General features: G+C 37.7%; 1 protein-coding gene, 1 non-coding gene and 1 pseudogene across 3 annotated transcripts; 1 reads left to right on the top strand and 2 right to left on the bottom strand.

Annotated features, from left to right (window-relative positions):
• Positions 1–279: 279 nt before the first annotated feature.
• On the bottom strand, positions 280–2,220 carry LOC143544291 (alpha-L-fucosidase 3-like; annotated as a pseudogene). Its single transcript, XR_013137224.1, has 5 exons — positions 1,787–2,220; positions 1,438–1,650; positions 1,189–1,351; positions 840–1,110; positions 280–542 (listed from the first exon to the last, which is right to left on the bottom strand). The product of XR_013137224.1 is annotated as an alpha-L-fucosidase 3-like (transcript).
• Positions 2,221–3,182: 962 nt separating this feature from the next.
• Positions 3,183–3,255, top strand: TRNAR-ACG (transfer RNA arginine (anticodon ACG)). Its single transcript has one exon. It is a non-coding gene; the product is annotated as a tRNA-Arg (tRNA).
• Positions 3,256–8,562: 5,307 nt separating this feature from the next.
• LOC143544290 (eukaryotic translation initiation factor 4B2-like) lies at positions 8,563–12,620 on the bottom strand. The gene is made up of 3 exons (XM_077036426.1): positions 11,557–12,620; positions 9,840–10,277; positions 8,563–8,892 (listed from the first exon to the last, which is right to left on the bottom strand). Exons 1-3 carry the CDS (start codon positions 12,618–12,620, stop codon positions 8,868–8,870), a joined length of 1,527 nt encoding a protein of 508 aa, XP_076892541.1. The 3' UTR covers positions 8,563–8,867.
• Between the last annotated feature and the right edge of the window lie 4,015 nt (positions 12,621–16,635).

The following is a 16,635-nucleotide window of genomic DNA, read 5'->3' as shown; positions in this document are numbered from 1 at the left end:
ATGTATAAAGAATATGTCGAAACAAAATTATATCATGTATTGTGGGGATTTCGTTTAAATTCCTAATCCTAATGTTTTACACAAACTTAGGAACATTTTGAGAAATTGTTAAAAAGGACCAAACACACATAAAAGACTTTATAAAACACAATTACCAAAACAAAATAAAAACTATTTGAATATTACCTTATTAAAACATCAAAATAATTAATAAACCCCCATATCAAAGTCAATTACTTAAAATTCAAAACCGAAAAACAAATCAAAACTAACTCCCATCTTAGTATTGCCTATGACAAGCCAAACTTATTGGCACTGATGGATCCGAAAACGACCCGTTTACTATATGATCAAATATCCATTTATTGGCTGCTTGGGTAAAGTGCACTCCATCCCAAATAACAGCGACCGTTGGATCTTCACATGCTTTGCCAACCAGTATATCTTTGCCGTTGACTTTGACTTTTCCACCACATCGAACATGCATATTGTAGTTGTACTTTCCTCCAGACCACAACAACTCCTAAATGGATGCTCAAACCCTGTATTTTAAACAAAAGCACAACTCTTTAAAGCACACAACAAATACACAGTTTTTAAACATAAATAAAAATAAACAAACAAATTTAAATAAATATAATCGAACGTGTAAATAATTTACATTATTTATTTATAATATACATCAACCTGCTTACGTTTAAATTTATATAAACATAACCACATATGTATTGATTAAAATTAAAACAAACATAAATGAACAAACACAAACCTACATTCACGAAAATAGATAAACGAACAAAACGTGTGTTCATGTTCGTTCGTTTATTAAAGTAACTAACCGTTACGGGTTGCTTTGGTAATGAGCGAATGCTTAACCGTATAGACATCAACATAAGTTATTGCTGCCTTCGGTAGCTCCTCTCGTAACTGATCAACGGCTTGTTTTAACCGATGGTTAAATAACTGCGCAAGGTCGTTAAACGGACCAATACACCCGAACCTGTCCATTTGTCCGGCTGTGACTAGTTGACGGTCCAACACGTATGGTAGACATCCGATTGGACCCGCATTGTGTATCCAAAATGAGCTTCCTCCTTGATCATTTATATCCTATTCAAGAACAAATAAATTCATTAAAATGGTACAATAATTAAATTCTAAGATGCCAGTTTTTAAAACAACACTCACCTTAATGACTGTTTTGAACTGGCTTATGATATCGGGAACATTCGCCCTAACGGTCAAGTTTAGGAACAACCCCGCGACTAAATCATTTTGCCCGATATCAAACGTGTAAAGAGCCCGCGAAAAATCATGATTTTCGGCATTAATTTTTTATTCACCGGATCATCTACATAATATTTCGTACATTAATATAATATAATATAATAGAATAGAATACAATACAATACAATATGACATTAAAAAAAATGTCACCTGTCTCGGTAAGAAAATTTCGGACCCTCCTATGAAAGTCATTAAATTGATACCATTGAACATTCAATGAAAACGGGCTAAACCCACTTTGCGCAAGAGTCGTGTTTTGCGGTCTAATGGTCGAACCCGCGGTCACGAAATTCGCACCGTGGGTGAAGTTAGACCCGAGTGCATCCAAGAATGCACCAAGGTAAGGCAACCCAAAGCTTTGTGCTACAAAAGAAACAAGCATAATTAATTACTTAAAGATAAATGATAAATTAAATAAAAGGCTAACCCGTTAAATAACAATAATAATAATAATAATAATAATAATAATAAATGATAATAACAATAAGTTAATAAGTACCTATGAAGTCTATAACTAGTCGGCCATCACAGTACCGACCGGCCGGACCATGGAAAAACGACTCTCCATGGGGCGGACCGGCCTGTCCAAATGCGGCCGACAGGCCGCCCGTGTCGGAATTCGAGTCACCGAAGTTGAAAATCGCGGGAAAGTCACACGGGTGATGGTTGACACGGGCGTGCACGAGTCGGTTCAGTAGCAAAAACATTGTAACAACTTTGATCAGCTCCATGACTATTAATAATAATAGTAAAGGTTACAATGAGAGATTGAATATGACTATATGAGAAGTGAAGCAATAATAATAATATAAAGGAAGAAGTTATAGAAGATAATGTGTCGGTTAAAATGGGCCGTTACATGTGTGACATGGGTCATGGAGTGTACTATGCAATATGGGTGGTGGTAAATGACCAAAATGGGTTTTTGATTATGGTTAATGTGTGGGAAGAAATGAGGTTGATAAGGGTATTTTTGTATTTTTGATGGAAGTCATGGGGTCTAAAACCGTCACGATCATAGATTATTGGTATCCCAATCGTAGGTATAAACGTAACGGTATTGAATTCTTGGTTTTTCATTAAATTTAGAAATAAAGAACATGTGTATGGATAAATCAAAAGTTTAGCTGTTTCTTCTTAGTAAGGTATGTATATGTATACCTTTGAAGTCACGATGATTATCTATACTATATTATAATAATATAAAATATTTAGAAATGATATGTTAATATATATATTTTCTAATTATTTTAAGTTTTTTTTTTAGTTTTTATTCATATAGCAAACACTTGATGCAATCATTTTAACTAATAATAATTTCTAAAGTGTAAAATTATCTTTTGTAGCCACTAATGATTAATAAAATATAATGTAATCACTAATAATTATTATTGTTTAAATAATAATAACATCAAACTATAATCAGTGTTTAAGACAAGTCGGTTAAACGTTAGGTTAGATTTAACTCTCTTATGAGGGTATGCATACCTATATAGGTGGTAACGGTGTTATCACATAGGTTCGAAACTTGTCATGGGATAACTCGTCCCCCATATTATGTTATAAGCAGTTCTTGCGGTTCTTTATATGCTACTGCTATGAAGTAATCTCTAGTTAATGACTCGATTTGTAATGTGTTTTCAAAACACTTGAAATATAATTTTTTTTTTAAATTTATCATTATTTTATAATATTATAATTTATATATAGAATCCCAATATAACCAACTTGAGAATCAAGGTGGCCCACCAATCACCACTCCCAAAGCTTCACAATCTCCAATAGGTCCAACGAAATCTGGTCCAGACTCTGCTCCATTTATCAACCCGTGAACCTTTGTCCGTAGAATGCTTTTTTTAAGTTATAGATGTTTAGATAGAAAGCTAAGCAAAACTGACTCCGTGGCCCAATGGATAAGGCGCTGGTCTACGAAACCAGAGATTCTGGGTTCGATCCCCAGCGGAGTCGATGTATTTCAGTAAGCTTTTTTTTTCTTTCAAATACATATTTACATAATATAAGGCGCCACCGATAATAGAATACAACCGAGACAAAAAAACAACACACAAGGCTGGAAACGATAGTTACATTTATCTCTCCGATATATAGATAGAAATTTGGCCCTGTATTTAACCATACAAAGCTTTTGATATCTTCTAGCATTAGATTGATGGACGGACGTTTATTCTTGAAAATATCCTTGTTACTCGCTCCCCGAAAGAAAACCCGGTATAGATCAACGACTATGTTTCATTATTGCAATACACCCACCCACTCTCTAAAGAAATATGTCCAGTAAAAACTGGAATTGAGCTTAAGGGTATGTTTGACAAGAAGCTTTTAGGGGCTTCAAGCTTTAAGCTTTTAAGAAAAATCCCCTACCTAACAAAAAGAGTAGCGTTTGAGAAAATACTACAAGCTTTTACAATTGAATTTACAATTTTGGTACTTGAACTTTCATCAACTTTTGTTAATTTATATAATAGTTACATATTTTACCCTTATTCAAAACACATTACATTATAAAAAAGAGCATTTTATTCTCTTTAATTTTAGTATGATATTGATATACTTCTTTACCGGTTATGATTGGCAACAAGTCGAGTCAGACGAGCTCGGGTCATGTTTAAAACCAAATTAGGGTCGGAACGAGTCGATATAAAAGGGTTAATTTAGTTCGGTTCGTGTCGGTACGGTTTTGGGTCGAAAGGGGCCAGGTCAGAATATGTTTCAGATTAAAACGGTGCCGGGTTAGAAAGGGTTTCAAATCAAAAGAGGTTCGTTTAAAAAACTATCTATTTGAAATTACTGTATATTTTAGCTTTGTTTCTTAATTTTCGCCACGATTACACGCTTGTTGCCTTTGCACGAAGTACACGTCTGCATTCAGGTTATGCGTGCACTAATATCAAGTGAATCACGTACCGACACTGATTATACGGTTGATCTTAGGTTGCGCGCGCACTCCGCCGCACCGCGCTGGCACCCAATTAGTTTTATTAAAAGCTTCAGCTACTTAGCCAAATACCTAAATATATCTAAAAGCTCCAGCTACTCTGCCAAACACGTAAATATATTAAAAAGCTACAGCTAACAGCTACCAGCTTCTAGCTTTCAGCTTCTAACTAGTTTTGCCAAACATACCCTAAATGTGCTTGAACTTATGTTGAAGGTAAATTAATAAACAAGCTCGAGCTCAAGCTAGTTACCGAACTCGACTATGCTATGTTAGCATAGACAAGTATATTAACTATATTATTCTAATTTTACAGTTTAAAATATACACAATAATTGCTATATATAAAATCATGATAAAAATAACTATATCTATACTATATATAATGTATAACAGGCAAATTAAGACGGTCTACATTAAGTGATTTACAAACAATATTGCATATGGTACAAACTTGAATGAGGACAAAAGAGTAATTGTAACATTAAAACTCAACGTTTCATTTAATATACTTACAATATTGCCCCTCAACTATAATTATCACTTGTAAATTTAAAGAATATTTACAATAATGAGCCTTAATCTTTTACCTATATCTCATTTTAATTTTCACTTTTAACCCAATTACCCCTATGATTTTTAAACGTTAATAACTTTTTCATGCGTTAATATTTTTTTAAAGAAAGTATATCATAAAAACGAACATATTTTTATCTTTAATTTGAGTATGATATTGTCATAGTTTTTATTTCAATTAAAAAAATTAACATTTTATGCACATAAAGGTGTTTGCGGTTTGGTTTTAATGGTTTTAAATTAAACCATGGGCCAAATCGGTAGTAACGGTTTGTTGTCGTCGAAAACCAAAGCATAGCCTTTAAAAATTGAAAACAATCGGCCGAAAGTTAAAGAAAAAAAATTAACTATGAAATCAAACCAAAGACTGGTTTGAACGATCTTATGGTTTCAAACCGAACAATAAACACCCATAAACTTATTACGTGATTACTGACGTCTACGTTTCCCGCTGTATGGCGCGGGCACCCGCCTAGTTACTATAACAAGCATATTGCATTATATATTTTATTATAATTATATACAAGTATATAACCATCAATGTACATAAACAACATAATATTATAACAAGTTGAGCCGAACTTGAAAAACTAACGAACAAGACTAGCGCTTTATAAATAGCTCTTGAAAAACTTAGGTTTTTAAGTTGATGTCTTGTTCGTTGGCTCGTTCGTTGTTCCAAAACGCATGAACTATTTATTAAGCAATAACTAATTCAGACGATAACAAAATATGGTTTATTTGTCATAAGATAAAATGTTTTATATTAATGTGACACGTTATTAAAACTTCTATGTAGGTTTTAAGTTTTAAAAAATTGGATGTGGCTCAATAGTAGAGCACTCATTTTACTAGTGAGAGAGGTATGGGGTTCAAACCTTAATATCACCAATTTATACGGGAGATATGAGGGATGACCCTGGCTTACTAGGGTTCAAGTCCTGATCTCACCTGGTTTTACCGGATCCTCGCTATCGTGCCGTTTGGCGGGCGTGGGGGTCGGGTTTTATCCAAGGAATCCCCCAGTAGGTGGACCGCTAGGGGCTCCGTCCGTCCGGACTCGTGGCCGGCTCGGGCTATGTAACATCCGTATTACGAGATTACTAGATAAAAGAAAATTATTGTTTCGTGTGAGTCGCTCGTTTAAATGGGTGCGTGTTTATATTTGATAAGGATTAGGATTGGTGAAGGAAGTGGGTGGTGGGGTCCATAGCTCTCTATATAAGGCCATCCCCCCCCCCCCATCCCTTCATCATTTCTTCCCACAACACACACACACACTCCCTAGAACACACACATACTCTCTCTCTCTCTCTCTCAAGACCCGAATCCGATTCCGGGCTAAAGTAAGGAAGATCTTGGTGATCAAGTGTCTTCAAACAACAAGAATCACGTCCAGATCCTCGAGTTGTCCAGATCCGAACCAAACCCGAAGCCAAAAGTGAGTTTTAGCTAACAAGGTTAAGTTTTGTGGTTGAGTTCGACATGCAAATCGATATCTTAGTAGATCGGGTTGTAGGATGTAAGAAAAACATAAACTGGGTGAGTCTTAGCCTCACGAGTATGAAATAGGACAAAAAGGTGATGTTCGGACCTCATAAAACACAAAGTTGGTACGATCCAAAACCCATAAAAATGGTAAAACCGGGTCCTAAGGAGGAAATAAGGAGAAAAATGGCTTTAAAATGGTAAAAGCGAAGAAAAAGGTTGTTTCGCATCGCACAGCCATGCGAAGCGCGAAAAAGGTTGTTTCGCATCGCACAGCCATGCGAGGCGAAAATGGTTGTTTTGCATCGCACAGCCATGCGAGGCGAAAAAGGTTGTTTCGCATCGCACAGCCATGCGAGGCGAAAAAGGTTGTTTCGCATCGCACAGCCATGCGAAGCGAAAAAGGTTATTTAGCATCGCATGACCATGCGAAGCGAAAAAGTTCCATGCGAAGCGAAATTCCCATGCGAAATTTCATGAAACTAATTTTCTGATGCGTTTTTGTTAAAGGACCGCTAATGAAAATAAAAATTTCCCCCAGCCAGGGGCTCTGCCCCTTAGACCCTGCTAGGGGCTGCCGCCCCTAGACCCCGCTACCAGGGGCACTGCCCCCGGACCCCCGTTAGTTGAGGGTTCGTAAACTTAAATGTAGGAAGTAGTGGTAATAGATAATTGACATGTGTAATGTATTGTACAGTTAGTCGTACACAACTAAAGAAGGGCGTTACAATTAACGGCGAGAGAAACCGACTCCAGGTGAGTTTCTAGCCCCATTTCTGTGTTATGTTTTGGGGTTGTGTGCATACTTAATGTGATTAGTTAATACACTTACCTTAAGTGGTAATTGTATGCCGTATGAATGTTTATAAGTATACCTAATTAGTGTAGAAAGAGTTAAACGTATGTGTGAAGAGGTATATGAGAATAGATATAGCTAATAAAAGAAAGGTATGTACGATATGTGTAGTGTATGAATGGTATGTATGATATGTAGAGCTGAAGAATTAAGGGTTGCCTACCCTAATAATATAGGCGAAGAATTAAGGGTTGCATACCCTAATAATATATGCGAAAGTTATAGAGCGAAAGACTCTTTAAAAACGTAGGAAGGTTATGTATGTATAAAATAATGAAGGTAAGTAAAAGTAGGAATGTATGGAAGTAAGAATGTAAAGAATGAGAATGAAATGTATGTACATGTTTAACTAAAACTCACTCAGCGTAGCTGACTTTTAGTATGCACGCAGACAAATAGGTTGAGACAGCTGGCTTGAGGAGGGACACATGGCATGAGCTAAAGAGACGTGTATCTATGAAGAAGCGTCATGACTGTTTTATGTTATGTCTATGAATGGATAATTTGTATGTTAAGACAAGATTCGATGTTTTGTAATGTAATGCATGAAGTTTTTAATTATTCCGTGAAAGTTTTAATTAACTATGATTTTAAAACTGTGTTTATGAGTAAATTCAACGCCAATGTAGGGTTTCCGGGATCGGGGCCTTACAGGCTACCTTTAGCCAATGGGGGACGCGTACAGAGTACCTGACGTTACTTAGTTGGTCGTTAAAAAAAATGGTTTTAAGTTTCAACTGACCAAGAATGTTTTATAAACATAACTCGCAGTTATAATTTATAAACTCCAACTTATAATTTCATTAACTACATCCACTTTTCAACTTTTCATATCAAGTACTACATATAAGTATGCATATGCAATTACAGAAAATAAACCCAGCTTATAATTTCAGTAACTTTTCAACTTACTCTCCCATATTCTTCCAGTAACTTTTCTTTTTCTTTTTATTTATTTATTTTGTTTTTCATGATATGAATTCTTTTTCAGGGCCATCAAAGTCAGGACCTTTAGCCTGAGCTGCTAGATCTGGGCTCAAATTGTGGCATACCCGCGATAACTCATCAACAATCCATGAACTCATTAGAGTACTGCTGGCCCGTTTAAAGGGCGCATGATTTCTAGAACAAAGGCTCTTCTTGCACAAACAATCTGAGTTTCTTGTTGGATTAAAATCAAAAAGTACTGAAATCTGATACTAAGCCGATCACAAAATACTAAAAATATGATGCAAGTCCTATCACAAAACAATGAAATCAACTGCTAAACCAATCACAATATAGCGAACCACTTTTACATTTAGGTCTGTAAACGAATTGAACAAATACGAATGGAACATGCTCATTTTCGTTCGTTTAACTATAATCAAACAAACAACTGAACACAAACAGAAGCAAATTCGTTCAAAAGTCGATTTTCCTCATACAAACCAATGTCAATAGTAATTCAGATGAATAAACAAAAAGTTAAAATTGATCCCATTCTAGATTTACAATCAAAATTAAGAGTGTTTGGGTAACAATATAATAAGAATAAGAATAAGAATAATAAGATAATAAACTCCTGACCTTTTTAACCAAAGTTGGAAAATCCTCTTCTTTTTGACTTCAATCTACTTAACATGAAGCTTTTAAGGTGTCACAAAAAAATTGTATTATTATTTTCTTCTCTTCTTCTACTTGCCAAACACCCCACATTCAATCTCACCATCTATCCCTTGAGCTTGACCTGCCAATGAAACATCCAATCACTAATGTTTAATTTCATTAAAAAGCAGTATTTACACAAACACAGAAGGCAAACGGGCAACAAGTTGTGACGCTAGCGCTTTTTGGATAGCAAAACTAAGTCGTTAAAAACTAACATTCGTAGAACATTGGGTCATATCATTACTATTCATGACCCGTTTGACACAAGTAGCAACAGCCTCAGGAAAAGCAAAAGTATCACTAATATCAATTTTATAAGGTTTTTTTCTAGTAAAAATTCTATTTAGCTTTAAGTTTTCTAGTAGTAATGAGGTAACAAAAACTAATGGAACAAACTCCCATAAAATAAGACAAAAAGAAAAGGTACAAAGTGTCAGGTGAAACTTTGCTATCTTTGCAACAAAAAAGAAAAGTTAGGTTGGTTGCTAGAATTAAAAGTTGGTGCATAGTATCTTGCAATTTAATGCAAAAAAAATCAAATCAAATCATTGTATTAATGATTGGTTTGTTACTTTGTTTGTCCTTGTACACCAAGTCAAAAACACACAAAAAACACATGATCAAATGTATTAATAATTAGTTTGTTGGCTCTTGATCACCAAAAAGCCAAGAAAATGCAAAAACACCAAGAACACACAGGACAAGAATATTATACTACTGAAATTTAACTATTTTTTTTATAAAGTCCACATCAAAGTTGCCATTTATCATTTTATTGACGATTGCTTACATGGCCAGGGCGTCCATATCGGCATATTTTTAACAAGTCAATAATATTTGGGATGCAACCTGCTATCAACTATAATTTATCGAGGTTACAAAATGGAAGTATATTGTATTGTTTGTATAAAAAAGATCCTGTGCTTCATTAAAGATTAAATAAATGGAGGGACTAGGGAGCACGCGGCCTAAAATTTGTATAAAACATCTTTTTTACCAAATATAAAAATTTAATGAGACTTATACCTGCCAATGTCTCTGTTGCCCAGAAATCCTCTATTATCCGATCCACCGCCAAAAGCTCTTCTGTCATCACCGCGTCTCATCCCAAAATCACCACGGGACCGGGGCCTCTCTGAAAAGTCAACACTTCTGGATTCATCAATGGAGCCAGATCGAGAGGGTGGTCTTTCTTGAAAGCCCACGCCCGCTCTTCCTGACCCAGAACCCGGTCTTTCTTGGAATCCTGAGCCCACTCTTCCTGCACCCGAACCAGGCCTTTCAATTGTCTTTTGACTGAACCGTAGTTTATCGTCAAGATCCCGGCTTAATTGGTCCAGTTCTTTTTCTTTCTCAAGTAATGTATTTTGTAAATCAGGTTGATAGTCAATAGATTCTTTCTCTAAGTGCGTTTTGAGATTATGTATTTCTTCCTTCAAATTCTTTTCCTCCTCTGTCTCGGGCCTGAAAAAGTAATACCCCTTCAGATATCAAGACAGATTTAACCATCTACAGTTCTACACAGTAATTTTGAAAATTTCTTCAGTAAAATCTAATAATACTGAACTGCACTGAGTGACAAAATGCTTGTTGAAAGCATGTATCTTTAGCTAAAAATTAACATCTTAAGTTCTTAACCTAATCTAAACACAGTTTAAATTACTAGTGCTAAGAGCTCTAATCAAACTCAACCTTGAAATTTATCAATCCAAAAAATATATAGATAAAAATGAAATTATAAACCAAAAAGAAAAAGGCCAACTGAAAGGGAACCAAGATTCAGAATTAACTCATGTTATAACAACTAGGTAACGGATGGTATCAAAATACACCTAAAACAAAATAGCAATTTTGATCAATTAATAACTTTTTTGGATAAACCTATGTGGGGCCTACACAGAAATAAAGACCAAACTGATCAATATCGTCATATTTAGAGTTAAACTAGACTACACAAGAAAAAAGTAAAACAAAATGAAAGACTATGCTCAATGAAGCATTATTGTCCTTCTGAATAAATGGTATTGCATACATTATTTACCTAGCAGTCATTAATCAAGTACATAGTACATCAACTATTTCCCAGAACACAACATTCTTGGCTTTCCCAATATAGCATAAAAAACTGTCTACAGATACATGCTCAAGCTCAGAGAAACCTCACCATCTTGCCAGGCAAAGTAAAGAGCAAACAAGGCATAGCACTGACATAAACTCTAATATTCAATAATCTGTTTATGCCAAAAGAATAGATGATACTATGATAGTCCCAACTCCCACAGCAGGCTCAAATTAGATAACTTCAATGCGTATAAGTTTAAACAAACACAATCTAAACTTCTACATCACCAGCTAAAATATGATTATCAAGTATGAACAACTCAACTATTTGATATATAACTCAAAACAAATAAGTGAGTTTTTGGCCTATAAATGCTTCTCATCCCACCTAATATAGTATTTGAATCATGCCTAAATTTGAGTCAAAATCAGGACATGGAAGATAATTAAATCCAGTAGTCTAATAACTTTCGTGACAAACAAGAACTGGTCTAAACAAGTTCCACCAAATCATTTTGTGACAGTAACATGCTAGATAATGAGTAATGACAAGTCTTCACAGCTTCAGTTCAACTATAGAATTTTCATAATCCTAACAATGCAAACAAAAATTCACATGCATTGAAATATAGTTTCTCAATGCATTAACTGGCACAATTAGGCAAAATTACAGAATAATAACCTGCCAAGACGTCGTCGCTCCAACTCTAGATCAATCTTCCTATAATCAACACCTTTCTCCTGAAGCAAAACTTCTCTAGGTTTTGCATCACCGAACGGATTCACCTTAGCTCTCGGTGCAGACACCTCTACAGAACTACCGGAATGAGCACTCTCCGGCCTACTGTTCGAATGAGAGCTCGTCGGACGACTGTTGATCACCTTAGCCTCAACTTCTAAATCCACTTTCCTCCAATCCAAACCTTTTTCAGCCAATATCTCCTCCCTAGGCCTGGCATTCCCAAACGGATTCGGTCTATTATTATTATTATTAGCCCTAACTGGAACACTTTCACGATTAGGCGGATCTAATACCAAACGTCGCCGTTCTGTTACCCGCTCCTGGTTCAAATTAACTCCTCTGCTCCAACGGTCAGTTTCCGGTCCAACCGAATCACGAAAACCAGAACCGAAATTAGATCTAGCAGGTGCTGGAGCTACAAGCTTCTTATTAACTGTCCAATTATCAATCTCATCAGCTCTCGAAAACGATCCTCCAGCGCTAGGGCTTCCACCGAGCGAATTATACCGGTTCGGCCTAGAACCGGCATAACCGGAATCAAACGACGTCGTTTTCTTCGTCCTGGCCCAATTATCAACCTCGTCCGCCCTAGACGGTTGATCGTAATCCGAATTCCTCGAAACCGGACCTCTACGATCGTCATCAAATCCACCGTACGATCTCCTATCACTCCGATCACCTCCACCGGACCGGCCACCTCCGTACGACGAGAAACCACCGCCGATCCGTCCGAACTGCATTTCCTCAGCGGTCCGTTGTTTCGGACCGGTCGGAAGCTGCATCATCTCAACCGGAGTCAGTCCTTTATCACCTCCGGTACCGGTTCCGGCCATCGTGAACTCCTGTAAGGTCATTTTCGTTTTTTTCTTACCTTTTTTAGCGGTTACCGCTTCTTTCAAGCTAGGGTAACTCTCGGCTGCCGCTGCCGCCGCGGCGGCTTCCTCGGCTTCGGCTCGCTCGGCTTCCGCCGCCCAGTCGCCGATTTTTCCCCATGGACTCGACATGATGTAAACCAGATCTAAATAAACACTAAACGCAACGAATTTGTGGATATTGATTCACAGTGTGTTATAACTCCGGCGTCGTACGGCGGATATGTGGTGGTTGGTGGTGGTTGTATGAAACTAATAATCTACAATACAACTTAGAGAGAGAAAGAGGTTAGATGAGAGAGAAAGATGGAGTGGGTTACTGACGCGCGTGGGAGGAGCGTGGAGAGTACGGAGTAATGGATGAAGGGATGGAAGTGATTGTAGCCGTTGGATGGGTGGGTTAGAGTGGGGATGCGAAGTAGGTGATCTGGTGGACGTGGCAGTGTTTTATTGGTTAGACGTGGGTACAGTAAAGAGATTAGTCTGTGATGAAAAATGGTAAGCAACAGCTAAGGCTGAGGGGTGTGGGGAGCTAACCTGGGCGCGAGAGCCCCTCCGCTCGCGCCCCCATGCGCTAACCCCACACCACCGGGGCGCGAACGGGGCGCGAGCGCGAGCCCCCAGGCAGGCGTGAGTATGGTCGCGGGAGAAGAGAGAGAAAAGTGAACGTTGGAAAGGCAAAAGAGCCATTGGGACCCTGTTAAATTAAAAAAAATATATTTTTTACCTAAATAATACCCCATTTCATCTATAAAATACCCCATTTCACCCATATCAATCACCACAACTTCAAAATAAAACCCAAAATCAACCCATCTTCCCAACTTTTTTTTTTAAAATAATGTCGTCGTACTCGTCTGATTCCGACTCCTCCGAAGAGGATGATTTGCTTCTTCATGTAGGGGGAGTTTTGACCGCAACCGTGGTCGATCTCTTGCAAAATCAAGCCCATCAACCTCGACTCCCGAGGGTTAGAGCACCACCTCGTGATCGTGATCGATCGGGTGCTAACGATACTTTGATTAGGCATTATTTTAGCCCTCAACCGGTATATGAGGAGTCGGATTTTCGAACTCGTTTCCGAATGAGCAGACAATTGTTCATGCGTATAGCAAGTGATTTAGAGGCACGGTATCCCTTTTTTCAACAAAGGGAGGATGCTAGGGGTCTCCCCGGTTTTACCCCTCTTCAAAAATGCACGGCTGCTATCCGTCAATTAGCGTACGGCATCTCGTCGGACGCTTTGGATGAGTATTTACAGATGTCGAAAAGGGTTGCACGTGAATCCCTTCATTTTTTCTGCCAAGGTAAAAAACATTAATTTTACTTTTTATTAAATATTTATTACATTTTGTAATATATATTATATGTTTATAGATTATTTTATATACGTAGGAGTCATATCGACTTACACTCGGAGATATCTGCGTAAACCTACAATGTATGACATCCAACGCATATATGAGGTGCACGCAGAAAAACATGGTTTTCCTGGGATGCTAGGTAGCATCGATTGTACGCATGTTGGATGGGCTATGTGTCCAACGGCCTGGCGAGGTCAGTTCCACCGTGGCGATCATGAAGGGCCGACCCTTATACTTGAGGCGGCGGTGTCACAGGATCTTTGGTTTTGGCATGCTTTTTTTGGTGTTGCTGGGTCAAATAACGACCTTAATGTTATCGATCAGTCACATTTGATCAACGACCTTATCGACGGGGTTGAACCACCTCAATCTTTTGTTGCAAATGGAGAACTCTTCAAGTACGGGTACTATCTGGTCGATGGTATTTACAACGAATGGGCTTTGTTAGTTCAAGCTTTTACAGATTCAATCGCCGACAAACGGAAGTATTTTACGAAGAAGCAAGAGTCTGCTAGAAAAGATATTGAAAGAGCTTTTGGAGCTATAAAAAACAATATTATGTTCTGGCGAACCCGATACGTTATTGGACTCGGGAGAGGATAACGGACGTCGTCTACACGTGTCTGATCCTACACAACATGACGTTAGAAGACGAGGGCAAAGCTATCTGCCAAAACTACCAAGGTGACATTCCGCCACAACCGTCCACAATCAGTGATCAACAAAGACTTCATAACATAGCAAATATCAAGAGCCGTGAGATACACGGGGATCTTCGACATGAGTTGGTTGAACATTTGTGGGCTAGGCGACCCGATGATCTTGTATTAGATTAGTGTTATTATTAAGTATTATTGTTTGTTTAATTTTTAGTATGTTTTTTTTTTGTAATTTGAATTTTAAAAAAAATGTATGTTTTTTTAATAATTTATAGGTTTTTTTAATAATACGTTGTTTGAATATATTTGTAAGGCCCCGTCACCGGTAACCCTACTTTCGTGTTGGATTTACTCATAAACACAGTTCTAAATATCAGAGTTAATTAAAAACTTTACGCGGAATATAAAACTTTCATAAAACATTACATATCAATTCATAATCATGTCTTAAAACATTCCTCTTGTCCTTTAAAATCAAAACATAACTTATAAAACATATCAGATCTTCAGATGCCAGGCTTTAGTCTTCTGCCATGTGTCCTCCACTCAAGCCAGCTGTCTCATCCTACTCACCTGCGTGCATACTAAAAGTCAGCTACGCTGAGTGAGTTCTAGATAATCATACAATACCATACAATACCTTATTACATACATACGTACTTAACCTCATAACTTTCTTTCATACACACATAAGTACTCATACCTTCATTCTTACTTACATACTTTCTTTCTTACTTACATACTTTCTTTACATTCATAATCATACGTTTTTAAGAGCCTTTCGCCCTATAACCTCACAGATATTATAAGGGTCTGGTCCCTAACATCACAGATATTATAAGGGTCTGGTCCCTAACATCACAGATATTATGAGGGTCTGGTCCCTATCCTCACAGATATTGTAAGGGTCTGGTCCCTAACATCACATATATTATAAGGGTCTGGTCCCTAACATCACAGATATTATAAGGGTCTGGTCCCTTGTTTTCGAATATTAGTAGGGTTCGATTCCCTCTTCGTTACCATACAACCATACATCATACCTCGAGTATTATTAGGGCTCGGTACCCTTTTCGTAACCATACAACCATACAACCGTCATTTCCTTCTTTTATTAACTTTATTACGTTCATACACATAAACATACATATCATACTTGCCATATTTATAACGATACAACCTGACAGTACGTGCAATATCCGAAGATCGTTCACGAACCATCAAGCAATCATTCATACATATCACATATATCACATATGGCTTTATAACGTTACAACCTGACAGTACGTGCAATATCCGAAGATCGTTCACGAACCGTCAAGCAATCATTCATACATATCACATATATCACATATAGCATACACTTATCACTTAGGATAAATGTATTAACAACACATCAAGTATGCACACAGCCCCGAAAACATAACAAGGAATGGGGCTAGAAACTCACCTGGATCCTGTTACGCTCGCCGTTGATCGTAATTCCTTTCTTTAACTGGGCTCGGCTAACTGTATAATATTTACACATATCAATTAACTACTACTACTCGTTTTGTATTTCTATCTATATATGACCCACAACGAACGGGGGTTCGGGGGCAGCGCCCCTGGCAGCGGGGTTCTAGGGGCGGCAGCCCCTAGCGGGGTCCAAGGGGCAGAGCCCCTGGCTGGGGTTAAGCTGCCAGGTCAGCTTGGAAAAATTTTATTTTCGATAACTGCCTTAACACATTTTCCATTAGGTTTTTAATTTATTTTATAAACGAACTTCACTTCAGGCGAAGTTAAACCTTAGGCGAACTTGGCTTCAGGCGAAGTTAAACCTTAGGCGAACTTGGCTTCAGGCGAAGTTATACCTTAGGCGAACTTGGCTTCAGGCGAAGTTATACCTTAGGCGAACTTGGCTTCAGGCGAAGTTATACCTTAGGCGAACTTGGCTTCAGACGAAGTTAAACCTTAGGCGAACTTGGCTTCAGGCGAAGTTATACCTTAGGCGAACTTGGCTTCAGGCGAAGTTATACCTTAGGCGAACTTGGCCGTAGGCGAAGTTATACCTTAGGCGAAGTTACGCTTGAAGGCGAAGTTACGCTTGAAGGCGAAGTTCATCAGGCGAACTTGATCTTGCAG

This window comes from Bidens hawaiensis, unplaced genomic scaffold (genome assembly GCF_021521415.1).
Source record: "Bidens hawaiensis isolate Kalapana, Puna unplaced genomic scaffold, B.hawaiensis_p1.1 tig00013505_1, whole genome shotgun sequence".
NCBI classification, from domain to species: domain Eukaryota; kingdom Viridiplantae; phylum Streptophyta; class Magnoliopsida; order Asterales; family Asteraceae; genus Bidens; species Bidens hawaiensis.
Note: the sequence above shows the minus strand (reverse complement) of the source record. Positions and strands in the feature narration are given on the sequence as shown.

Excerpts from the sequence above, each read along its gene's own strand:
- LOC143544290 (XM_077036426.1), bottom strand. The coding sequence starts at position 12,620 with ATGTCGAGTCCATGGGGAAAAATCGGCGACTGGGCGGCGGAAGCCGAG. Across the intron at positions 10,278-11,556 it reads GAGCGACGACGTCTTGGCAG|GCCCGAGACAGAGGAGGAAA; the intron begins GTTATTATTCTG and ends TTACTTTTTCAG. Across the intron at positions 8,893-9,839 it reads GGCAACAGAGACATTGGCAG|GTCAAGCTCAAGGGATAGAT; the intron begins GTATAAGTCTCA and ends TTTCATTGGCAG.